Here is a 17,772-nt window from a genome sequence, read left to right on the forward strand (position 1 = left end):
GTCCGGGATGTTGGAGTCCCGTAATGGGCAGGGCCTGACGTCACAACATCCGGAATTGTACTCAAGACATTCCGTTCTGTATTTGCGTCCCTTTTGGCTGTGCGCAGCGCGTCACAAACAGCATGGGTCGAATCGAATGGTCCATTTGGGCGAACGTGCAGGCCGTCTTCTCGACTTCTGGTGCAGGGAACCCCCGCGATGCGATTGAAAGTCTCACATCCTCTCGTTCTTTTTTCATCTCTCTAGCCATCCTGATGGGCGGCATTATTGGCTGTTTCGGTTTCCCCAACACATGGGCGGCCTACTACGCAATGTAAAACGGATCGCAGACGAGAAAACGAAAAAGATGCTAGTGTTATTTTGTTAGAGCGCTATCGGTCGTTCTGTTTCTACTCGAATACCCCCGAGGAAAGAGACGAAAAGGGAGTACGCCAACCCGAATGTACGTGCACACGCCCCCCTCGTGAAACGACCAAATACTGTATACCCTATTCGCAGCTTTCAGCGATACTTCGAGGCCGTATATAAACCTCTTGGACCCCTTTACTCTATCTATTTCATTCGATTCGTTCTCTACATGGGGTACGTACTCACTCCTCTCCTCTCTCGTGTTTGAATTAATTAATTAATAATATGTATATATAGGGCTTGCGTTCCGCTCTGCTTTTGCTTACCGACTATACTGGGCGCGATATTTTTGTTCTCGGCCGGCGTCCTCTATCTTGTTGTAAGACGAGTTTGAACTTGGATATAGAAAAAAATTGACGTTTTGTTCCATTGATAGGCTGCTCTGAATAATGAGAAATGGGCACCTGCTAGTGCACCCGTGCGTAGTACGACGACGGCAGCCCCGCGTGGAAAGATATCTGAACCACCCAGCCAGCCACCGCCGCGTGCACCAAAGAAGGAGAAAGAAGAATTAGAATGAATACTTGACGGTAGTTGTGTAGTACGTTTCCTGTTGTGATAGATGTGCGCATGTGTCTACTGTATACCATTGCATTATAAAAAATCAAATCGACAGGAGCACAAAGTTAAAATAAAAAATGACAACAAAAGCCCAGTATCAATAGGCGCCTTACCTTAGCAGAAAAAAAATTGGCGGGCGTCTCGTCAAGAAGAAAAGTGTTTGAATGTATCAGACAGTCTACTATAATTACTGGCATACGCGCGCGCGCTCTCTCACTCTCACGACGCGCCGAAATGACCGGACCCTCGGCTCTTCGCACTCATTTTCAACTTCAACGCCTTCAGGTTGTCTTTCTCGAATTGGGTCTCCGGCGACTCGGCCTCGTATGACGACAAATAGAGCGCGTCCTCGGCGGCAACGGGCGCGGTCATGAGATAATTCAGCACGACCTTGTCGCGAGCGTAGTCGGGCACCAAACGCTTCCACGACATGAATTGAGTTATGAGTTGAGACATTTCCCAGAATTTCTTGAAATTGATTCGTCCGTCGGGAAGCTTGCTCGCTCGAACCTGATTCAGCACGTAGATGTCCTTGATGAGAAGCGAGAAGAACGGTATGACGCACTTTTTCGCGTTCGTCGGCTCAGTCGACGACGACTCGACGGCATTCGTCAATGCGCCGCGATACGACGCGAAATTGCTCGTCGGATCCATCTGCTGTTCGAGCTCATTGAAATCGGTTCCCGCCGGCAATTTCGACCACGTGCGCTTCAGACGCGACACAGGCGTCATATTGAGCCCACTCACGATGGCCATGAACGAGTTGAAGTTGCCCAGTCGAAAGCACGTTCGCGCGACGTCGATGAAAAACTCGATGACGCGCACGCGATGCTTCGGCGTCTGCCCGCCGACGCAGATCTCCGTCGCGACGAGATACGAAAGCCGATTGAACCACTCGACGTACGCCTCGAGATTCGTCGTCTTTTTCATGTCGCGAAACGCCGTCGCCGTCGTCGCCTTGTTTCCCTCGTCGACGAACGCCTGTATGAACTCCTCCGCGCCGATATTCGTCAGACGTTCCATCTCGATGTGAACGAGCTGTCGAGCGAGAACGTCGGCGTCGTCGCACACGTCGACGATGTCGATGTGTACGCCGTCCGCCTGCTTTTCCATCGACGCCGCTTCGGCGCGCGCGAGCATCGCCTCGTACTTGTCGAGCGTCGAGAGTTTCTTGATGAGACCCTGCATCACTTGACCGACGGAGTGACGAAGATCGGCGCTCGACGACGCGCACAGCTGCGTGATTTCCTTCAGATTACGCATCATGCGTTCGTCCCGAAAATCGTAGGCGAACATCTCCGTCCACTCGCTGACGAGTTGGACGAAATTCGGACTCGGCGACGACGACGACGACGCGACGTCGTTCTCTTCGGCGGCGGCGGCGGCGGCAGCGGCGACGAACGTTCGATGTTGAAGCTGAAAAGCGCGCGAAACGCGCTGAAGCAAGTCGTAGGGTCGTATAAACAATCGCGAACAGAGCAGAAACGCGAAAATGAAAACGCGATCGGGATAATGATTCGACGACGGCGTCAAATGTCGAACGAGCGCGTCCAAAGTTCCCGCAATCAAATTCCCGTCTTCGTAATAGAGCATATGAGTCGCCGCCGCCGACGCCGCCGACGCCGAGTCCACGCCCCCATTCTCCGAAACCCCGCCCTCTTCGACGGACGACGTGCTGCCCGTCGGCGAAATGCACATAATCGAACCGTCGCCGATACTCGGCTTTCGACGCGATCGCTTGCCGGACGGCTGATCGGCGTTGAAAATCGAATCGAAGATGCTCGGACGCGCTTTCGCCGTCTGCTTCATGCCGAGCGCCGGGACGCTTCGCTGCGATTTCTGCGGCTGCGTGGCGCGACGAAAAACGTTCACCGCCGCCTCTTGATACTCTTTATTCAAACGATCGTATTGCATTTGAAGTCGTTGGTAGTTCGCCTGCTGTTTTTCGAGACTGTCGCCGGCGAGAACGCCCGCGCTGCCGTCGCGATGGAGTCCCGTCGTTATTTCGGCTCTTAGAGCGTCCAGTTTGCGATGTTCCGCTTCGAGGAGTTTTGCCGTTACTTCCAATTGGACGGCGAAGAGGGATTTGGTCGTGTGCGACGCCGACGCCGCCTCCGCGTCGCCCATAGCTGGCTATGGTCCCGGTTGTCTTGCGCTCGCGTGCCTTAGGGGCGGGGCGGGGAGACGCCGGTAAGTGAAGCTCCGTGGAGGGGCCCCCCCGATAGCGAGAGAATGAGTGCCGCGCCCGGATGCGTGTCGGGGGAATTTGTTTCTTATTTTTTTGTAGCGAGGGGGGACCGCGTGCCAAGAATCAGCGAGACGAGACGCGGGAGATTAGCAACGGTAGTTCTTTTCGTTTGCGATGTCTGTTTTTGAGTCTAATTGAACGTCGGTGAGCCGCCGTTGCGCTCTTATGTCTTTATTGGCTTGTCGCGCGCGGGAACGGCGGCGAATCATGGAATGGGTGTCTGGGCGGAACGGGCAGGGGGGCGGTGCTTCGGGGAGGGGGACCACTTCGCGTGTCTACGATTCCACTTACTTCGAAGAAATAAAGACGGTGCGCGCGCGATAGCGATGCAGGCGTGTCGATGGAAGACGCGATTGGGAGCAATTTCCTCTCGATTTCGACGAAGGGGGGCGAAAAGATAACGATGGCGCAAGCGCAGGAAGTTAAAAAGACGTCCCGGATGTTCTTTAGAACGTTTTAGCTGGTTTTAGCGATACGACAATGATTAGCTTACGTTTCATCGTACGACGTTGCGGACGGTGCTGCACGTTGTGCAACGTTGTAAAGATTCTTCTTATCGGGCCTTGTTTGCTTTTCTTGCTCTTTTTGCTCCTCGTATTCCATCCTAAAATTGCGCCAGAGCGTTTTAATAAAGCATTGGGTCGCTGCAGCGACGACGAAGACAGACGATTCATAAACGACGTGGTAAGAAGAGATAAAACGGTCTAATTGTAGAGACAATTGCTAACATTGCCATCCCCCAGTGTCTCAACTTTAGCAAAGGCGTCATCAGTGGACCTCTCTGTCGTCCGTTGTGTCTAAACGGCGACATCGTTTATAAACATTGTCTCGGTCACGGTGGCAAGATTGTCATCGAAGCCCAATATGAGAACAGACCTGTCATTGTAAAAGCGTCCGAAAGGAGTGTCTTTCACTATTACGTACCTATTGAAGATGACCTGCTGCGACGTCTATCCGAACGAGAAAGAGACAAAATGATTCGAGATGCCGTCTTTAGGCAAGCAAACGACGTCATCAAACCTTTTTCAGTTGACGACAAAATGATGGCAAAACGTTTTCTGGGCGAGAAGAATCTGACTCTCGCCGACAGTCTGACACTATTCTCTCTTCTCGGTCAGGACGAGTTCATGAGGCTTCTGCTTCTGACGGGCACTCAGCACGTTCCGGCCCTATATGGTTGGTGCGGTCACGTCTATGCAATGGAATATATTACCTCTGATGATTTTCTACCCATTCTCCATCCCATTAGCTCTCGTCACACGTGGGAGGAGCGTGTTCGAGTTGCGCTTAGCTTTCTCGATATGGTGAAAAGTTTCAAAAATACGCCATACGGGGAATTGTTCATGTGCGACGTACAGGAATCTAATTTTGGGATCACTCCTGGATTCATTGTCTATGCTATTGACATCGATCTAACGTTTTTCACCGAACAGCTAAAGTTCATTATTACCCAGCCAAAATGCAAGAGAGATGACGAGTGCAATTTTTTCGACTGCGTTGCAATTTGCGATAAGGAAAAAGGCAAGTGTACAACGAACATCAAAACAAACAACTTTCAGGTGTTGTGCTCGGACATTTTTCAGTCAAAATTGCTCAGTCTACGCGGATTGCTAGTACACCCTCCTAAGCTAATTGCAGGTCGCTTGCGCACACTGCTCAGCGATTGTGGTAAGACTAACGATTCGGTCATACCGGCAGCATATTATGAGAACCTTTATCATAAATTGCGCAACTTGTTGCTACACTCGATATGAGATTAGAACTTTTTCAAAAAAAGAGCGATGAAACGTACTTTTATATAGAACTAGCCTACTTTAGAACGTAATGCAGATTGTTTCGTACGAATTTTGTCTATAACTTTGCCCGTATCAGCGTTCCGATTTAGCTTTACGTACCTAGTACCGCGGATGGTGATGATCGTTAGCCAATCGGGAACAACGTCGCGCAGCAGCTCCAAATGATCCCCAGCAGCAACTATGGAGCATCAAGCTTGAGTATTGTACGCAGTTACGGTGTTAATATTAACCTTGTGAAATTCCACTACTACAGCTGTCTTGTAGCTTGGGTATAACTGAGTCCCACGGTATGGCACCCCGTTTTTCAGATACGAAGAGACTAAGGAAAACGTTGTAGTGCTGACTGATTCTTTTCTCCTCTCTTACCTTCTGAGGATGTGACACATTTCCGGGAGACGCTCCATCATGGACAATTGTCTCTCTGTCGCTGGATCTCGAGTCATTTCTTCCTCCACGCGCCTTCTTTCTTTAGCTCGTATCTGTGACGAAGAAAAGGAGTGACTGTCACGCGGGACTGCTGAGATGAGAGTCTAGGGGCCTTAAGAACTACATCGCAAGCACTCTTCTAGTATTTATCTTCCTCCCAAATTTACACGCAGCTGAAAGAGAGAGCAAGTGCATGCATTTTCAGAGAGGTGAAGAAAAGACTAACTAACCCTCCATTTTTACACAGGAAATTGATACAAGAATTAACTATTGATTTACCTTTTCTATAAGCGATTGACATACACCGTTCAAAGCCGAATTCTTGGTCTTTTCTTCAGTTGGAGTGACTTTATCAACAGATAAAACCTATGAATTACCAATCAGATTTCTGTTTCACAGCGTTGAAGTGCAGAGCAACAAAAAATGCTAGTGCACCTTCAGTCACCATAACGTCACTCTACCTCTCGCATTATCCACACAACCAACTGACGCAGTAGTGTGATATTGCAAGAGAAGGTCAAGATAAAACACGGATATAATATACCTTGGTATCCTCGCGTTTTATTTCAAGGCATTTCTTGGCTTTTGCTGCAGTAGACTCCAACGCTTCAATGACCTACAAACGTACATTGCTATGATGACACTGAGTTTAAACCTACTACCTTCGGTGGCGCCATTCCAGCTCTCGCTGTCTCCAGCATGTCACTCGCTGTGGAATATCGTTTCACAACCGGAGGTTCGGGAAGCGGAGACGACTCGACGTGAGGCACTTGATCCAGCCGAAATTCGGGATGCCATCGCCGTATCTGATCGTCAGGAATCGATACTTCTTTTGAAGCCAGAAATTCCTGCCAAAAAAGTAAGTTAAGAACATCTATTACTTGGGTAAACGTACCCTATGGTGCTTCCTAACTTGACCCAACAGTCTCCTGTTAAAGACCGTTCTCCTCTTTAATAGCAAGGATGTCGTTACAGGTTTCTTTTCATCGACTCCAACTTGTCTAACGGCTCCGTCTCGTTCGAGTTCTTCCACAGCGAAAGGATTGATGTCGACAGTCAATTGATAATCTGGCTTCTCCTTCTGAGCTCCGTACCACGGAAGACCCTTTACCTGGCCGAAGTGATACGCAGTTGGAAAAACCGTCTTCATCTGCCCGAGATTTTTCTCGACAAAAGACCTATTGGTAAAATCAAAGCATCATTCAAGACAGAATCAAAAGAGTAAATAATGTACTACGAGACTCCTTCCTGTAAGGCATTACGGGAGAGACACAGCTTCTGTTTTTTTACGTTAACTTAGGCTAGCTCACTTTCTAGACATTTCTTGTACGGAACTCTTCAGCTTGTGAAACGTGCACGTTTCGTTGCGCTTTCCCATCAATGAAACGACTGTATCCACACAGTGAAATTTCTCGGCCAAACTCTTATAATTCTGGGGCAATTCCAACGCAACGGAAGACTCCTTACGAACAAGATGCTCAAATTTTTGGTAAGCAGGTATACCAGATCTAAAAAAATTACCAAATAAATTAAGTAATTAATTATTGTGATCAACGCACCCTAAACTATTTAAATCGACGCGATCAGGTTTTTCTGTTTCCAATTGTCTTTTTCCAAAATGCATTGGCTCCGGATATCCGCTGGATTTTCCCACTATTCGCTTTCTTTCCATCAAATCGCGCGACGATGCTGCTTTTAGATCATTGGCCATCGATTGATAGCGCTTTTCCAATCGATTCGGCTCGATTTCATCGTTACGGCGAGATTGGTCGCGTAAGTCTTGAGCTTTTCGTCGCTGGGACGCCAGCGACACCAGCGACGAGCTCTTTTTGATACTCTCTGCACGTTTCAAGTTTATATTCTCGTTTCGTTTGCATGAGATCGCCTCGCACCTGGCTTGGAAGGTGTTTCGGCAGTTTTTGCCTTTGAAGACGGTGAAGCGGTCGTCACGAGAGAATCTTCGTGTGTTTTCCGTCGCTTCGCACTCGGATGGGAACCCGATGCGCGTTTTCTTGCTGGAAAATGGACGTTTATTGTCGACTGACGGGCCGCCATGATGTTTGCCAGATTCCCGTATAACCCGCGAAAGCGTGACGTCACGCACGACCAGCGACCGCGACCATGCTACGTACGTGCAGCAAATGAGAGGTTCTAGAAAATTAACTTGCAGTGACTTTCTTTTTCGTCAGTGTCGAGAGTGTTAGCGCGAAGACTGGATTGCTATTTGTTTACCATGGCGATAAGGAGGGGCCTTTACAAAGCGCAGAATCGGAAACCGTTAGTACAGAACAATGAAAGCCGTTCTTTTTTTCCTTCTCGCTTCTCTTCTTACTACTGATGCAACGCCACCGCAACGATGCAACTTTCCGCCGACGTGGACTATGGGAGCTGACGTGGAGAATTATGCCATCGACTTGTATGCTACCATCGAGGTCTCCTACGATGCGCCAAATAAGAGATTTGCAACCAGCGGTAAATACAAGATCGGTAAAATGGAAGAAAGGTAAAATTCACGAAGAAAGGCGTGTACTAAAACTGACCTATTTAATTTTAATCTAATTCAGAAATATCACAACCATCAGTGAAAAGGATAAATACTACATTATCTTTCCAACAACCAAGAAATGTCTGGTAGGTCTGAAAGCAGCGAAAAGAGAACTTTCACGCATTGAGTGCTAATTAATTAATTGCTCCTTATAAAAGGTGTTGGCAAGTGAACCATTTGAAACATGGGGCGTTCCACTCAATGCAAATTACGCCTATAATTATGCATACGGCATGGGAACTTCAGCGCTAAGGATCAACCAGTGGGAGGCCACAATGACAAGATTCAGTAAGTCGTTTTACATAAATCCATAAATGGTCATGATTTTGTTTTTTCAAGACCATTCGATTACTTGGGGTTTAGACGCGACTTCCGCAGACTGCGTCCCGGTTATCGAGGACGTTCGCTTAGCTCCTGAGTACGGCATGACAATGAGCAATGTCTTCTACTATGACGCTAAGCCTTCTGTTGTGGCCGACGTTTTCACGCCTGCAGAATATTGCGCACACGTGGCAACACATAGTAGGAATGACTTCGAAGTGATGAGCTTAGAGAAAGAATTGAGTTTTTCTTACGCTATGAAGCTCATATAAAACATGACTGCTGTCTTCAGCAGCTCGATCAATTGATGTTTAATTTTTGTCTTTCATGTTTTCAGTTTGTCAACGAAGTTTAGTCAGAACGGTCAAGTTTGTTTCAGTGTTAGATATCGTACGGAAGAACGGTTTCGAAAGTGTGCTGGCTACTTGTGATGACGTCACAGCAGACATGCAGTATCAGTAGATGTCAGTTTCACTGCGTCGTTCGTCGATCTCTTGGGCATCAGCTCACGCTTTTGCAGCAGTTAATCACATCAATTAGCTATTCAGCTGACAGCTTAGGAAAGAAAACCAATTGCAAAAGGCATAAGAGGAAAAAACAAAAGAATCTACACAGTACACCTGCACGCAACGTGACTGCTATTGCAGCAAGGTCTGGCATTCTTATCTTCGTCATAATTTGCCACAGTTGTATTATCCTTTGCAATGCTTTCCATTATCTGCGAGAGTAGCTGCTTCATCTCAGCCAGAACCTGCGCATATGGCTTCTTCGTTACATCAAGAGCAGTGCTCTCCTGCATATCGTCCTTGATATTGAACAGCAAGGGTGGGTCGTGGCGTATACTCTTTCCCCCTGAGTGATTGCAAGGCTTTGCTCCACCAGTCTGATACATGATCTTCCAATCCCCTTTTCTCAACGTATCAAGATCGCCTTTCAGCCCGGATGCTCCGCTGTTCGGATGTGCCAAAAACTTGTGCCCCGCCTCAGATCCGTTCAATAGCACGTGACTTATGTCGATGCCGTCAAACATTCGATTGGCTGGAAGTGGAGCACGAGCCAAGGCACTGAACGTAGGAAGAACATCTAAGGCGCTGACAAGAGCATTCGAAACGCGTGGTCTAATCCTACCAGGCCAAGCAACTATACCAGGTTCACGATGGCCTCCTTCCCACGTAGTAAACTTACAAGTCGAGCCACTAGAATTCTTCTTTTCCCATAAACCTTGATACGGTCCCGCTGTACCGGTCAAATTGCACTTTGAATCCCACGGTCCGTTATCGCCGGTGAACCAAACAAGAGTGTTATTTGTTAGGCCATTTCGCTGCAGCGAGTCCACTATGACTCCAACAGTCGAATCCATTTCAAGGAGCGTGTCTGCAAAGATTGTTTTACGCGTCGACGCGTTCGAATATTTGGGATTGTGATTTTGAGGCACGTGCATGTGAGCAAAGGCGACGTAAAGAAAGAAGGGTTTGTCTGCCGTTTGATTGGACAGGAATTCGTCAGCCATGGTTTTGTAGCGGTCACTTAAAGTATCCAAATTCACTGGCTGTTCAATGATTTTGAGATTGTGATAAAGAGGCAATGCTAATTCGCCGGAAGCACTTTCAAAAAGAAGAGATGATCGGCGATCGTGGTCGCTTTTAGGACAGGGTTTCTTCATTGGTAGGTCGTAGCCAGGATCGTCGACGCAACCCATGTCATTGCTGTAGGGTATGCCGTAGTAAAAATCAAAACCTCTGTTTATAGGATGATAGGATCCGTTCTGGCCTAAGTGCCATTTACCTGCACAAAAATAAATAAATAAATAAATAAATAAAACCAAAATAATTAAGTAAAAGATTTGAACGCGAGCTCACCAATCATTCCTGTTGAATACCCTGCTTTCTTAAGCATTTCCGCGGTAGTCGTTTCGTTCAGAGGAAGTCCGTATTTGGACATTGGGTTAAAATTGTGCGTGACTCCCGTTCGTATTCCGAGTCGCCCCGTCAGCAAGGAAGCTCGCGATGGAGTGCAAACTGACGCACCAGCGTGAAAGTCGGTGAAGCGGATGCCGGTCGCTGCAAGCCGATCCAAGTTGGGGGTTTCCTTCGTTGTCTCCCAATTAGCGCCAAGATCGCCCCAGCCATAGTCGTCGGCGAATAAAAGAACAAAGTTTGGACGATCGCGGGAACACTGAAAGCTCGGGAAAAAGGCTAAGATGAGGATGGCCGAGAGCATGGCGCCTACTCGATCACCCAACTTGCTACTCAGGGCTCTACTCAGCTGCTCGCAAACGCGCGTTAGCGAAGATTTGTTTGGACTCTGTTGGAAGAGTGTTTGGAAGTACAGTAGTGGTTCGCGTCTTGAAGTGAATCGCGATCTCGCGCCGCGCTGCAACTTTTCTCGTACGGTACGGCTACGCCCAATCACGTGATACGAAGCGGCGGCAACGTTATTTATTGGCCATCATGAGACCTGGTTTTGCCTACCGCTTTTTGTAAAGGCTGGCAGTAATGTAGCGCGTGATGCAGATGAAACAACGTCTTCGCAAAGTCTTCTGTAGCTACTTATGACGACACTTGCAGAACATAGCACAGAGACCGGCCACGAAATAGTTGGGAATGACCCAGAAGTGATGGCTTTGGAGAAGAAGACTGAGCTTCTAACGCTATGAAGCTCACGTAAAATGACTGCTGTTTTTCTGTTTCTAGAAGCTCAATTTATGTGATATAGTCAGTTCTTGAGCTAATTAAGTTCAAAAGTGAGGACAGTGAGTCTGCTAGAGTGTTACTCTGGATTGGCTACACCTGACCTCTCTTCGATGAATCCATGGCTTCTAAAGCCTTCTCTAGCCGTGATCTCAACTGCAAATTTAACAATGGTGCATGAACTGCGCGTAAAAACAGCTCCGAAAACTCGTCATATACGGGCAACTAAACGTTAGCAAAAACGCCCGTATGTGAAGCAAAATTTACCAAATGTCGACTCTACGATACTACTTTCAACCTTTCTTGTTGCGCGAGATTGCCAGCCGAATATCGGTTGAGCAGCCAGGCAATGAGGAAAAGGAAATACTTTCGGACAGGCGATAGAGAGAGCGCAAGGATTCCCACGCGACCAATCAATAACGGCGAGATATAGCAACACTATCGTAAACGAGCAGCAACGATGACCCCACTCGTCCTCCCCATCCTCCTCCTCCTCGTCGGCTCGACGACGACGACGAAGACGACGAAGACGTCGCGCGAGCGCAGCAAAGCGGTGAGAGCAATGGAAATGGTGCACCAGAAGAGCATCGAAGGCGCGGCGGGTAACTGCACGGTGGGCGCCGTCGACACGGTCGAGCTCATATACGACGTCAAACGCTGGGAACCGACGGCACGAGTCGCCGTCTTCGTCGCCAATTTCGTCACTCTTCAACTCCCGTTGGCGAAGAACGCCGTCGGGGCGGCGCGACGTCCAAACGGGACGATTTCGATTTCGTCGTCGTTGTCGGACGACTTCGATTCGTCGTTTGGACCGCTCGACGACGTTTGGCTCTACGAAATCGTCGCCAATACGGTTCGAACGCAGACGAGCATCATGGGATCGGGCGTCTGTTTCGGCGAGTACGAGTACAAGGACTATAAGAATTTCTGCCCGTACGCGTTCGAGTCGCACAACGATTCGACGTTCGTCGCGATGAAGGATCTCTCCGTGCCCGATTACGCGTACACGGATCTAAACGCCTCCCAGGCCGAATGGTGGGACGGACCGAGACGGAAGCTCGCAGGAAAAACTGATTGGGAACTGTGGACGTTCATGACAGGCGACGTCAATGGCAACGTCATCACAACAAAGGATCCCGTTGTCAAGTTGACAGACGGCTATTGGACAAAGCCCTATTATGATTGCGGCGGAGCATACCGATGGATGATAACGTTCTTGGCGCCATTTCTAGCAAGGGATCCTCGCCGAGGGAACAACTACACCTACATTGGCGTGACGTCCGTGGATATTGATCTGAGTAATATCGACATAAATCAATGCGATCCGACGCCGACAACGACGAATGTTTCGTATAGCGACGACGGCGACGTTCTAACTGATCAATTTCTCGGTAGTCATCACTGTCAATCCGAGACGACCGACTGCCGTTTCATTGCCGGACGCGGTTTCAAACGCGGTTCATACGTTTGCACGTGCAAGCGCGGCTGGTATCTTCTCCTCGACGACACGCCGTCGATCGTCGTCGTCGACGACGGAACGATCGGTTTCGACGGCGAAGACGTCGAACGCGAAGGCGATCGACTCGCGCGCGGCGAACCGAGTCGACTTCTCGATCCGACGGCGTTTCAGTGTCGCAAGTGCTCGTCGGGATGCGACGAGTGCGTCGACGCGAGCCCGTGTCTCTATTCGCCCGGTTCGCAACCGGTCGCCGTTGCGACGACGCTCGCCGCCGTGACGATTATTGTCGCCGTGCTCGCGTCGATATTCACCGTGAAACATCGACATCGCGAAGTGGTCGCCGTCTTCGGCGACCTGCTTCTCTATTTTCTTCTACTTGGAACGATTCTTCGTGCTTTTCACGTATTGATTGGATACTTTGATGCGTCGCCTCTGACGTGCGTCGTGCGTCCGTGGCTCTATCACGTCGGACTCACGCTCACCACCGTCTGTCTCACCCTCTCGCTCTATCGAATCAATCGCTTCACGCAGATCAATCCGATCTTTGCGAAGAATGTCACGCGCAGGCTGACCAATCCACGACTCGTCCGCTGGCTCGGGCTATCGCTCCTCTGTATCGCCGCGATTCTCATTCTCTGGACCGGAATGGATCGTCCGCTAACGGAGAAGCGTTTCCTCACGCGCACGTTGCGATACATTGGCTGTCGCATGTCTCCCTGGCTCGTGCCTTTCTATAGCTTTCACTTCGCGATGCTCGCCGTTGCCGCCTATCAGGCGTATCGCATCCGGTTCGTCCAGTTGGGATTTAGCGAGAACAAGAGCCTTCCGGCCGCCGTGTGCGTTCACTTTCTCTTCACTATCTTCTCTCCCATTTGGCCGATCGTCTCCAAGGCGACGAAATTTGATCCGGCGAGCGCTTACTGCATCGAAAGTCTACTCATCTTCATCGACGACATGACGACGATTGTTCTTCTTTTTGCCGCCAAAGTCTACGCGTCGTTGAAGAAGAAAGCCGGACGCGTCGTTCGAGCGCGACGTCGTTCGTCGACCCAGTGCATATCTGTCGTCGCACTTCGCGACCTGTGGGTCGGAGTCGATCACGATTCAATGGACTACGTGCAGAAGGCGACGAAGAAGAGCTTTGCGTACGACGATGACGACGACGATGACGACGACGAAAGGAAACCTCGTCCTATGACTCTGTATCATTTGGAACAAGCTCTCTATAGGGATTATAAGGAGGCGTTGAGTCGTCGATGTCGCAAGTGTTGTCTACCGGTATTGGAACCGCTCGAGGAGGAGGACGACTGGACTATCGGTAGCGATGGGGAGGAGTCGGCGATCGATTCCGAACGCCGATTGTCGTTGGGAAGTCGACGAGGTAGCGGGCTGTCGGCGAAATCTGGACGGCGTAGATCGAGTACATCGTCGACTTTGAGTGGACGACGAAGAAAGGCGTCGGTTGTGACGTTTGTGATGGATGACGGTAACGGGCAACGGCGACGTTCGAGCTCCAGTTCCGCTTCGAGTGGACCAAAGAAGTCGTGTTTGAAGGATACGCGACGCTCGTCGTCTGTTAGCCACGATAGCTGTGCGTTCAACGACGAGGAAGGGAACCAGGAGAATCGTCGTCGTAGCAGCGGAGCAGCGGTACGACTGCCCGTAGTTTTGATAGAGCAGCACTGCAGTGGCGTTAGCGAAGGCTCTGATGAGAGATCGAATTCAATTGACGTGATACGGTTGGAAGATAGCGGATTTCTTAGCGTGGCTGGCGCTGGACAAGGCCACCGCTCGCTTCGGCACATGAGGGAAGAGCCCCTGAGCAGGAGCTGCGGCTCTGTTGCCAATGCCTCGGCGGAATTAAGCATAGTGGATATCGGGTACTATAATTCCTCGATGGAACGACTCCTGAGCAGTAGCTGCGGAAGTATTGCAGACGATGAATTGCCAAAGAAACCTAAAGAGACGTCTCTAAGTGAACCGGAACATAAAGTAAGAAAGTCAAGTAAAGAAACCACTGTATAGAGATTGGAACTTACTAAAGAAAATATTCCAAGGCGAGGTAAAGTTATAAAGATCTATTTATCATTGGCGGCGCTGTTCTCTAGCATTTTCGTCATCTGTAGATACGCCAGTGCCGCCGACTGCTCGGCTAGCTTTTTACTTTTACTCCTGAAATACACCAAAAAAACTCTGTCGGTCGCACAAGGCATTTGCTTGTCTTTCTCACCATAAACTAGACGAGTATTTTTCTCCGTTTATTGTTAGAACTGTTTTGAAGTGGCGATCGCTCTGCCTCGTTGTCTGTACAAATAGACAACGAGATTTTTTGATGTTTAGTCCAATTTTCTTCATGCAAACCGTTTCGTAGGTGAGCTTCCCTATCTTCCGCAACCTGCCACAGTATCAGTCACAAAGAGTACGAAAGTTTCTTTACTTTGCTTACATAGCTCTATTGTTTATTGTCCCTTTAGGCGTCTCCTTAGATCTATACTCTTTCCTATAAAGATTGGCAAGAAAATTAATAATTGAAATATGTTACCCCAGCGTCTACTGTACTTGTTGTACATCACAGGCAACTCCCAAACTCCGTATTCGTTCTCTTCCGCTTCGATTCGCCGTCGTTTGGCGCTACTCCTCAAAGGTGTACCCTATTTGCAGACAGGATCACATGCCGAGTGAGCATCACCATTGCACGCACTTCTCTATCGACACCAATTTCCTCTTCTCTTTTTGACACTTCGTCTTCGTTTAAATCGTAGCTGTCTTCCATTCCCCAAACCGCACTAGTGGAAAGTGCACGTAAATCAATAATCAATAATTTTGCCGTACACTACCATATTTGTCTAAGTGACGTTGCAGACAGAAGTTGACGTCCTTTAGTTGATTCAAGGCATTCGCGCATTATTTGGGCAAGGCAATACTTTGCGTTGATAGAGTGAGAACAATATCGTACAGCCTATGAAACGCTGAAGCAACCAGAGCTGGAAAAAATATAACAGTAGTCTAACGTATTTGATGTACGCTTTTGCTACGTCGTCCACAGGAAGCAAGCCTTCCTTTCTGATAGGAATCGTTTGAACACCAAATAAGAATTATTCGATTGCTACCGAAAAATAGAAGGATTCCACTCAGCTGCTCTGGCAATCATAACCGAAGCCGTGCCTAGGGAGGAATCTCTCGGACAAGACTGGAATAATTTCTAGTGTCAAACCTGTTTCTATTTTGTACTTTTCTATGTCTTCATACGTCTTGATCCAATCGCCGGAACCCCCGCTATCGGTGAATAAGGATACCACTTTTTATCTATTTGGCCAAGAGGCTCACTTTGCTATGACTGGAATGGAAACGCTTTGAGCCACTGCTTTTATGAAATCTGTGTGCACGCTATGAAACGGTCGTTCTGTTTGTAATCTGACACAAAAGAGAAATTATTACTAAGTCACGATTGCGGGTGTGAATTCTACCTCCCGTGTACAGCAAGGGCCTTGACTCCAGTACTTTCAATCATTTTGGCTAAAGATACCGTTTCTTCTATCTGAGATTGATCCACGGTTATTATATGCTGTTGTCTAGAGTATGTGCTTTCACTTACTGTTGGCAATATTCGAATTTTGCATGTAACAGGTTTAGACACAGCTTTCACAAGACTAGACAGAATCTTGAACGGCAGCATTTAGAGAAAAATATTCTAAAGAAAGAAAGTGCACACACCTGATACACCTTCTCCGGCTGACTGAGAAGTGCTGCACCCATTCCACCCTAAGAATAAAGAGGAGTTTTTCTCAGTGGAACTAACTAATTAATTAATTATTATATGCACATCAAGGGAGAACTTCTTTGGACATCCCATATTAACATCAATTCCAGCCACATCCTTTTCCCTACAAACGCAGAAGGATTGAACTAGATTTTTAGCCGCAGGTTGCGACCTACACTAGATGAGCAGTTTTGACAGCTCTCTCTGGATCTGCTGTTCCCTAAAAGAAAGTGCAGGAATTTTTTTCGTTGCTTAGTAATGTCCAGTAGACTGTTGCAAACCATCTGAAAGACAACCCGGTCTTTTTCCAGATCGCACGTCCGAAAAACGCATCTTCCATCAGGAAGAACAAAATCGACCGTTTTGAGAACTTCTGCGAGTCGGATAGACAGTTTTAGATCGTTTTTGCGGTTAAAACAGCCAGTTACTGTTTTCTAGTCGTTTGCACTGTAACATTCGATGATCTATCAGCTCCTAAAGAGTCGTCGCGCGCCCGGCGGCCTCTTTGCGAGTATTTTTGACCCCTACCTCGCCGTATACAATGTCCGCCCCGTAATCAAGAGCCAAGAGGCGCGTTGGGAGAGTGCCGATGCGTACCATGGGCGCAAGAATCACTTTGTTGCCGTACTGAAGTCCAGACATGATGATTAGAAGTCCCGGACAGTTGACCACTTTTCAGACGCTTTTTCATGTACTAGCCGTGTACCCGTCTTCGACGGGTATATAAATGTGATCTCTACTAATTAAAGTTCTGCGCTTGTTTTGTATTATCCCCTGACCACATCAGCAGAAAGAACCTGTTTGCTGGAGTGGCCTGCATGGGTACTGTACCCGTACCCGAGATGTCCAGATAGCACCGCTTCCTTAATTAATTAAAACCCGTCAAATACGTGTACCCGTCGAATACGTGTACCCGTCTTCGACGGGTGTATAAATGTCTTTACAAATCGTGTACCCGTCGAATACGTGTACCCGTCGAATATGTGTACCCGTCGAATATGTGTACCCGTCGAATATGTGTACCCGTCCAATACGTGTACCCGTCGAATACGTGTACCCATATCTTCGACGGGTATATATAAGTGTCTTAACAAATCCCGTACCCGTCGAATACGTGTACCCGTCGAATACCTACAGTCTGTACCCGTCTTCGACGGGTATATAAGTGTCTTAATTTACAAATCCCGTACCCGTCGAATACGTGTACCCGTCGAATATCTACAGTCTACCCGTGTACCCGTCTTCTTGTATTTAGAAATCTATTAGAGTTCTGCGCGTGTTTTGTAATAATCCCCATTTACGTACTTCGGGCGTAGTCAGGTGACCTGACTACTTCGGGCGAAGGCCAGTATGTAGTAAGAAAAGAACATACGGGACAGCGAAGCGAAATACACGCTCACAGGCGTACCCCGCGAGGGCCCCCGGAGAAACGAACCAAACCTAAACACGCTCGAACGTTCGACGAAGAGGTTCGCGGAGGCGGCGCGACGATCGGAAGCGGAACGGCGGCAAATAAGGCGGACAAAGATCGGCGAGTAGGCGTGTTCAATTTCGATTC

The 17,772-nt window shown here is 48.5% G+C and overlaps 8 protein-coding genes across 10 annotated transcripts; 4 read left to right on the plus strand and 4 right to left on the minus strand.

Annotated features, from left to right (window-relative positions):
• Nucleotides 1-28: 28 nt before the first annotated feature.
• LOC136184820 (cytochrome b-245 light chain-like) lies at nt 29-1,058 on the plus strand. The gene is made up of 6 exons (XM_065971802.1): nt 29-180; nt 247-313; nt 368-442; nt 499-582; nt 646-727; nt 785-1,058. The coding sequence occupies exons 1-6, from the start codon at nt 123-125 to the stop codon at nt 926-928; spliced, it is 510 nt and encodes a 169-aa protein (XP_065827874.1). The 5' UTR covers nt 29-122; the 3' UTR covers nt 929-1,058.
• On the minus strand, nt 984-3,625 carry LOC136184812 (ras-GEF domain-containing family member 1B-like). Its single transcript, XM_065971794.1, has 2 exons — nt 3,509-3,625; nt 984-3,133 (listed from the first exon to the last, which is right to left on the minus strand). The coding sequence occupies exon 2, from the start codon at nt 3,094-3,096 to the stop codon at nt 1,189-1,191; it is 1,908 nt and encodes a 635-aa protein (XP_065827866.1). The 5' UTR covers nt 3,097-3,133; nt 3,509-3,625; the 3' UTR covers nt 984-1,188.
• Nucleotides 3,616-5,076, plus strand: LOC136184816 (divergent protein kinase domain 1C-like). The gene is made up of 2 exons (XM_065971799.1): nt 3,616-3,901; nt 3,961-5,076. Exons 1-2 carry the CDS (start codon nt 3,698-3,700, stop codon nt 4,969-4,971), a joined length of 1,215 nt encoding a protein of 404 aa, XP_065827871.1. The 5' UTR covers nt 3,616-3,697; the 3' UTR covers nt 4,972-5,076.
• LOC136184813 (DNA replication factor Cdt1-like) lies at nt 4,969-7,499 on the minus strand. Its single transcript, XM_065971795.1, has 10 exons — nt 7,332-7,499; nt 6,999-7,278; nt 6,750-6,947; nt 6,335-6,617; nt 6,102-6,287; nt 5,984-6,055; nt 5,719-5,805; nt 5,380-5,492; nt 5,244-5,332; nt 4,969-5,191 (listed from the first exon to the last, which is right to left on the minus strand). The coding sequence occupies exons 1-10, from the start codon at nt 7,492-7,494 to the stop codon at nt 5,022-5,024; spliced, it is 1,641 nt and encodes a 546-aa protein (XP_065827867.1). The 5' UTR covers nt 7,495-7,499; the 3' UTR covers nt 4,969-5,021.
• LOC136184819 (uncharacterized) lies at nt 7,133-8,698 on the plus strand. Its single transcript, XM_065971801.1, has 5 exons — nt 7,133-7,567; nt 7,629-7,942; nt 8,004-8,070; nt 8,143-8,272; nt 8,324-8,698. Exons 2-5 carry the CDS (start codon nt 7,731-7,733, stop codon nt 8,575-8,577), a joined length of 663 nt encoding a protein of 220 aa, XP_065827873.1. The 5' UTR covers nt 7,133-7,567; nt 7,629-7,730; the 3' UTR covers nt 8,578-8,698.
• A 130-nt stretch (nt 8,699-8,828) lies between these two features.
• On the minus strand, nt 8,829-10,792 carry LOC136185523 (arylsulfatase G-like). The gene is made up of 2 exons (XM_065972685.1): nt 10,165-10,792; nt 8,829-10,090 (listed from the first exon to the last, which is right to left on the minus strand). The coding sequence occupies exons 1-2, from the start codon at nt 10,523-10,525 to the stop codon at nt 8,913-8,915; spliced, it is 1,539 nt and encodes a 512-aa protein (XP_065828757.1). The 5' UTR covers nt 10,526-10,792; the 3' UTR covers nt 8,829-8,912.
• A 454-nt stretch (nt 10,793-11,246) lies between these two features.
• On the plus strand, nt 11,247-14,823 carry LOC136184367 (uncharacterized). The gene is made up of 2 exons (XM_065971256.1): nt 11,247-14,516; nt 14,581-14,823. The coding sequence occupies exon 1, from the start codon at nt 11,456-11,458 to the stop codon at nt 14,477-14,479; it is 3,024 nt and encodes a 1,007-aa protein (XP_065827328.1). The 5' UTR covers nt 11,247-11,455; the 3' UTR covers nt 14,480-14,516; nt 14,581-14,823.
• LOC136184368 (tRNA-dihydrouridine(20) synthase [NAD(P)+]-like) lies at nt 14,383-17,727 on the minus strand. 3 transcript variants are annotated; one of them, XM_065971257.1, is made up of 19 exons: nt 16,743-17,727; nt 16,643-16,688; nt 16,496-16,587; nt 16,391-16,434; nt 16,278-16,338; nt 16,169-16,216; nt 15,922-16,115; nt 15,782-15,868; nt 15,669-15,730; nt 15,565-15,619; nt 15,466-15,517; nt 15,292-15,413; nt 15,156-15,240; nt 15,014-15,105; nt 14,901-14,954; nt 14,816-14,849; nt 14,685-14,758; nt 14,494-14,626; nt 14,383-14,425 (listed from the first exon to the last, which is right to left on the minus strand). In XM_065971257.1, the coding sequence occupies exons 1-18, from the start codon at nt 16,854-16,856 to the stop codon at nt 14,533-14,535; spliced, it is 1,410 nt and encodes a 469-aa protein (XP_065827329.1). In that variant the 5' UTR covers nt 16,857-17,727; the 3' UTR covers nt 14,383-14,425; nt 14,494-14,532. The 3 variants fall into 3 exon arrangements, with proteins under 3 accessions (XP_065827329.1, XP_065827330.1, XP_065827331.1); XM_065971258.1 differs by lacking the exon at nt 14,383-14,425 and having other exon boundaries at nt 14,456-14,626; nt 16,743-16,953; nt 17,012-17,727; XM_065971259.1 differs by lacking the exon at nt 14,383-14,425 and having other exon boundaries at nt 14,456-14,626; nt 15,922-15,992; nt 16,050-16,115; nt 16,743-17,725.
• Nucleotides 17,728-17,772: the final 45 nt, after the last annotated feature.

Source organism: Oscarella lobularis, chromosome 3 (assembly GCF_947507565.1).
Source record: "Oscarella lobularis chromosome 3, ooOscLobu1.1, whole genome shotgun sequence".
NCBI lineage: Eukaryota > Metazoa > Porifera > Homoscleromorpha > Homosclerophorida > Oscarellidae > Oscarella > Oscarella lobularis.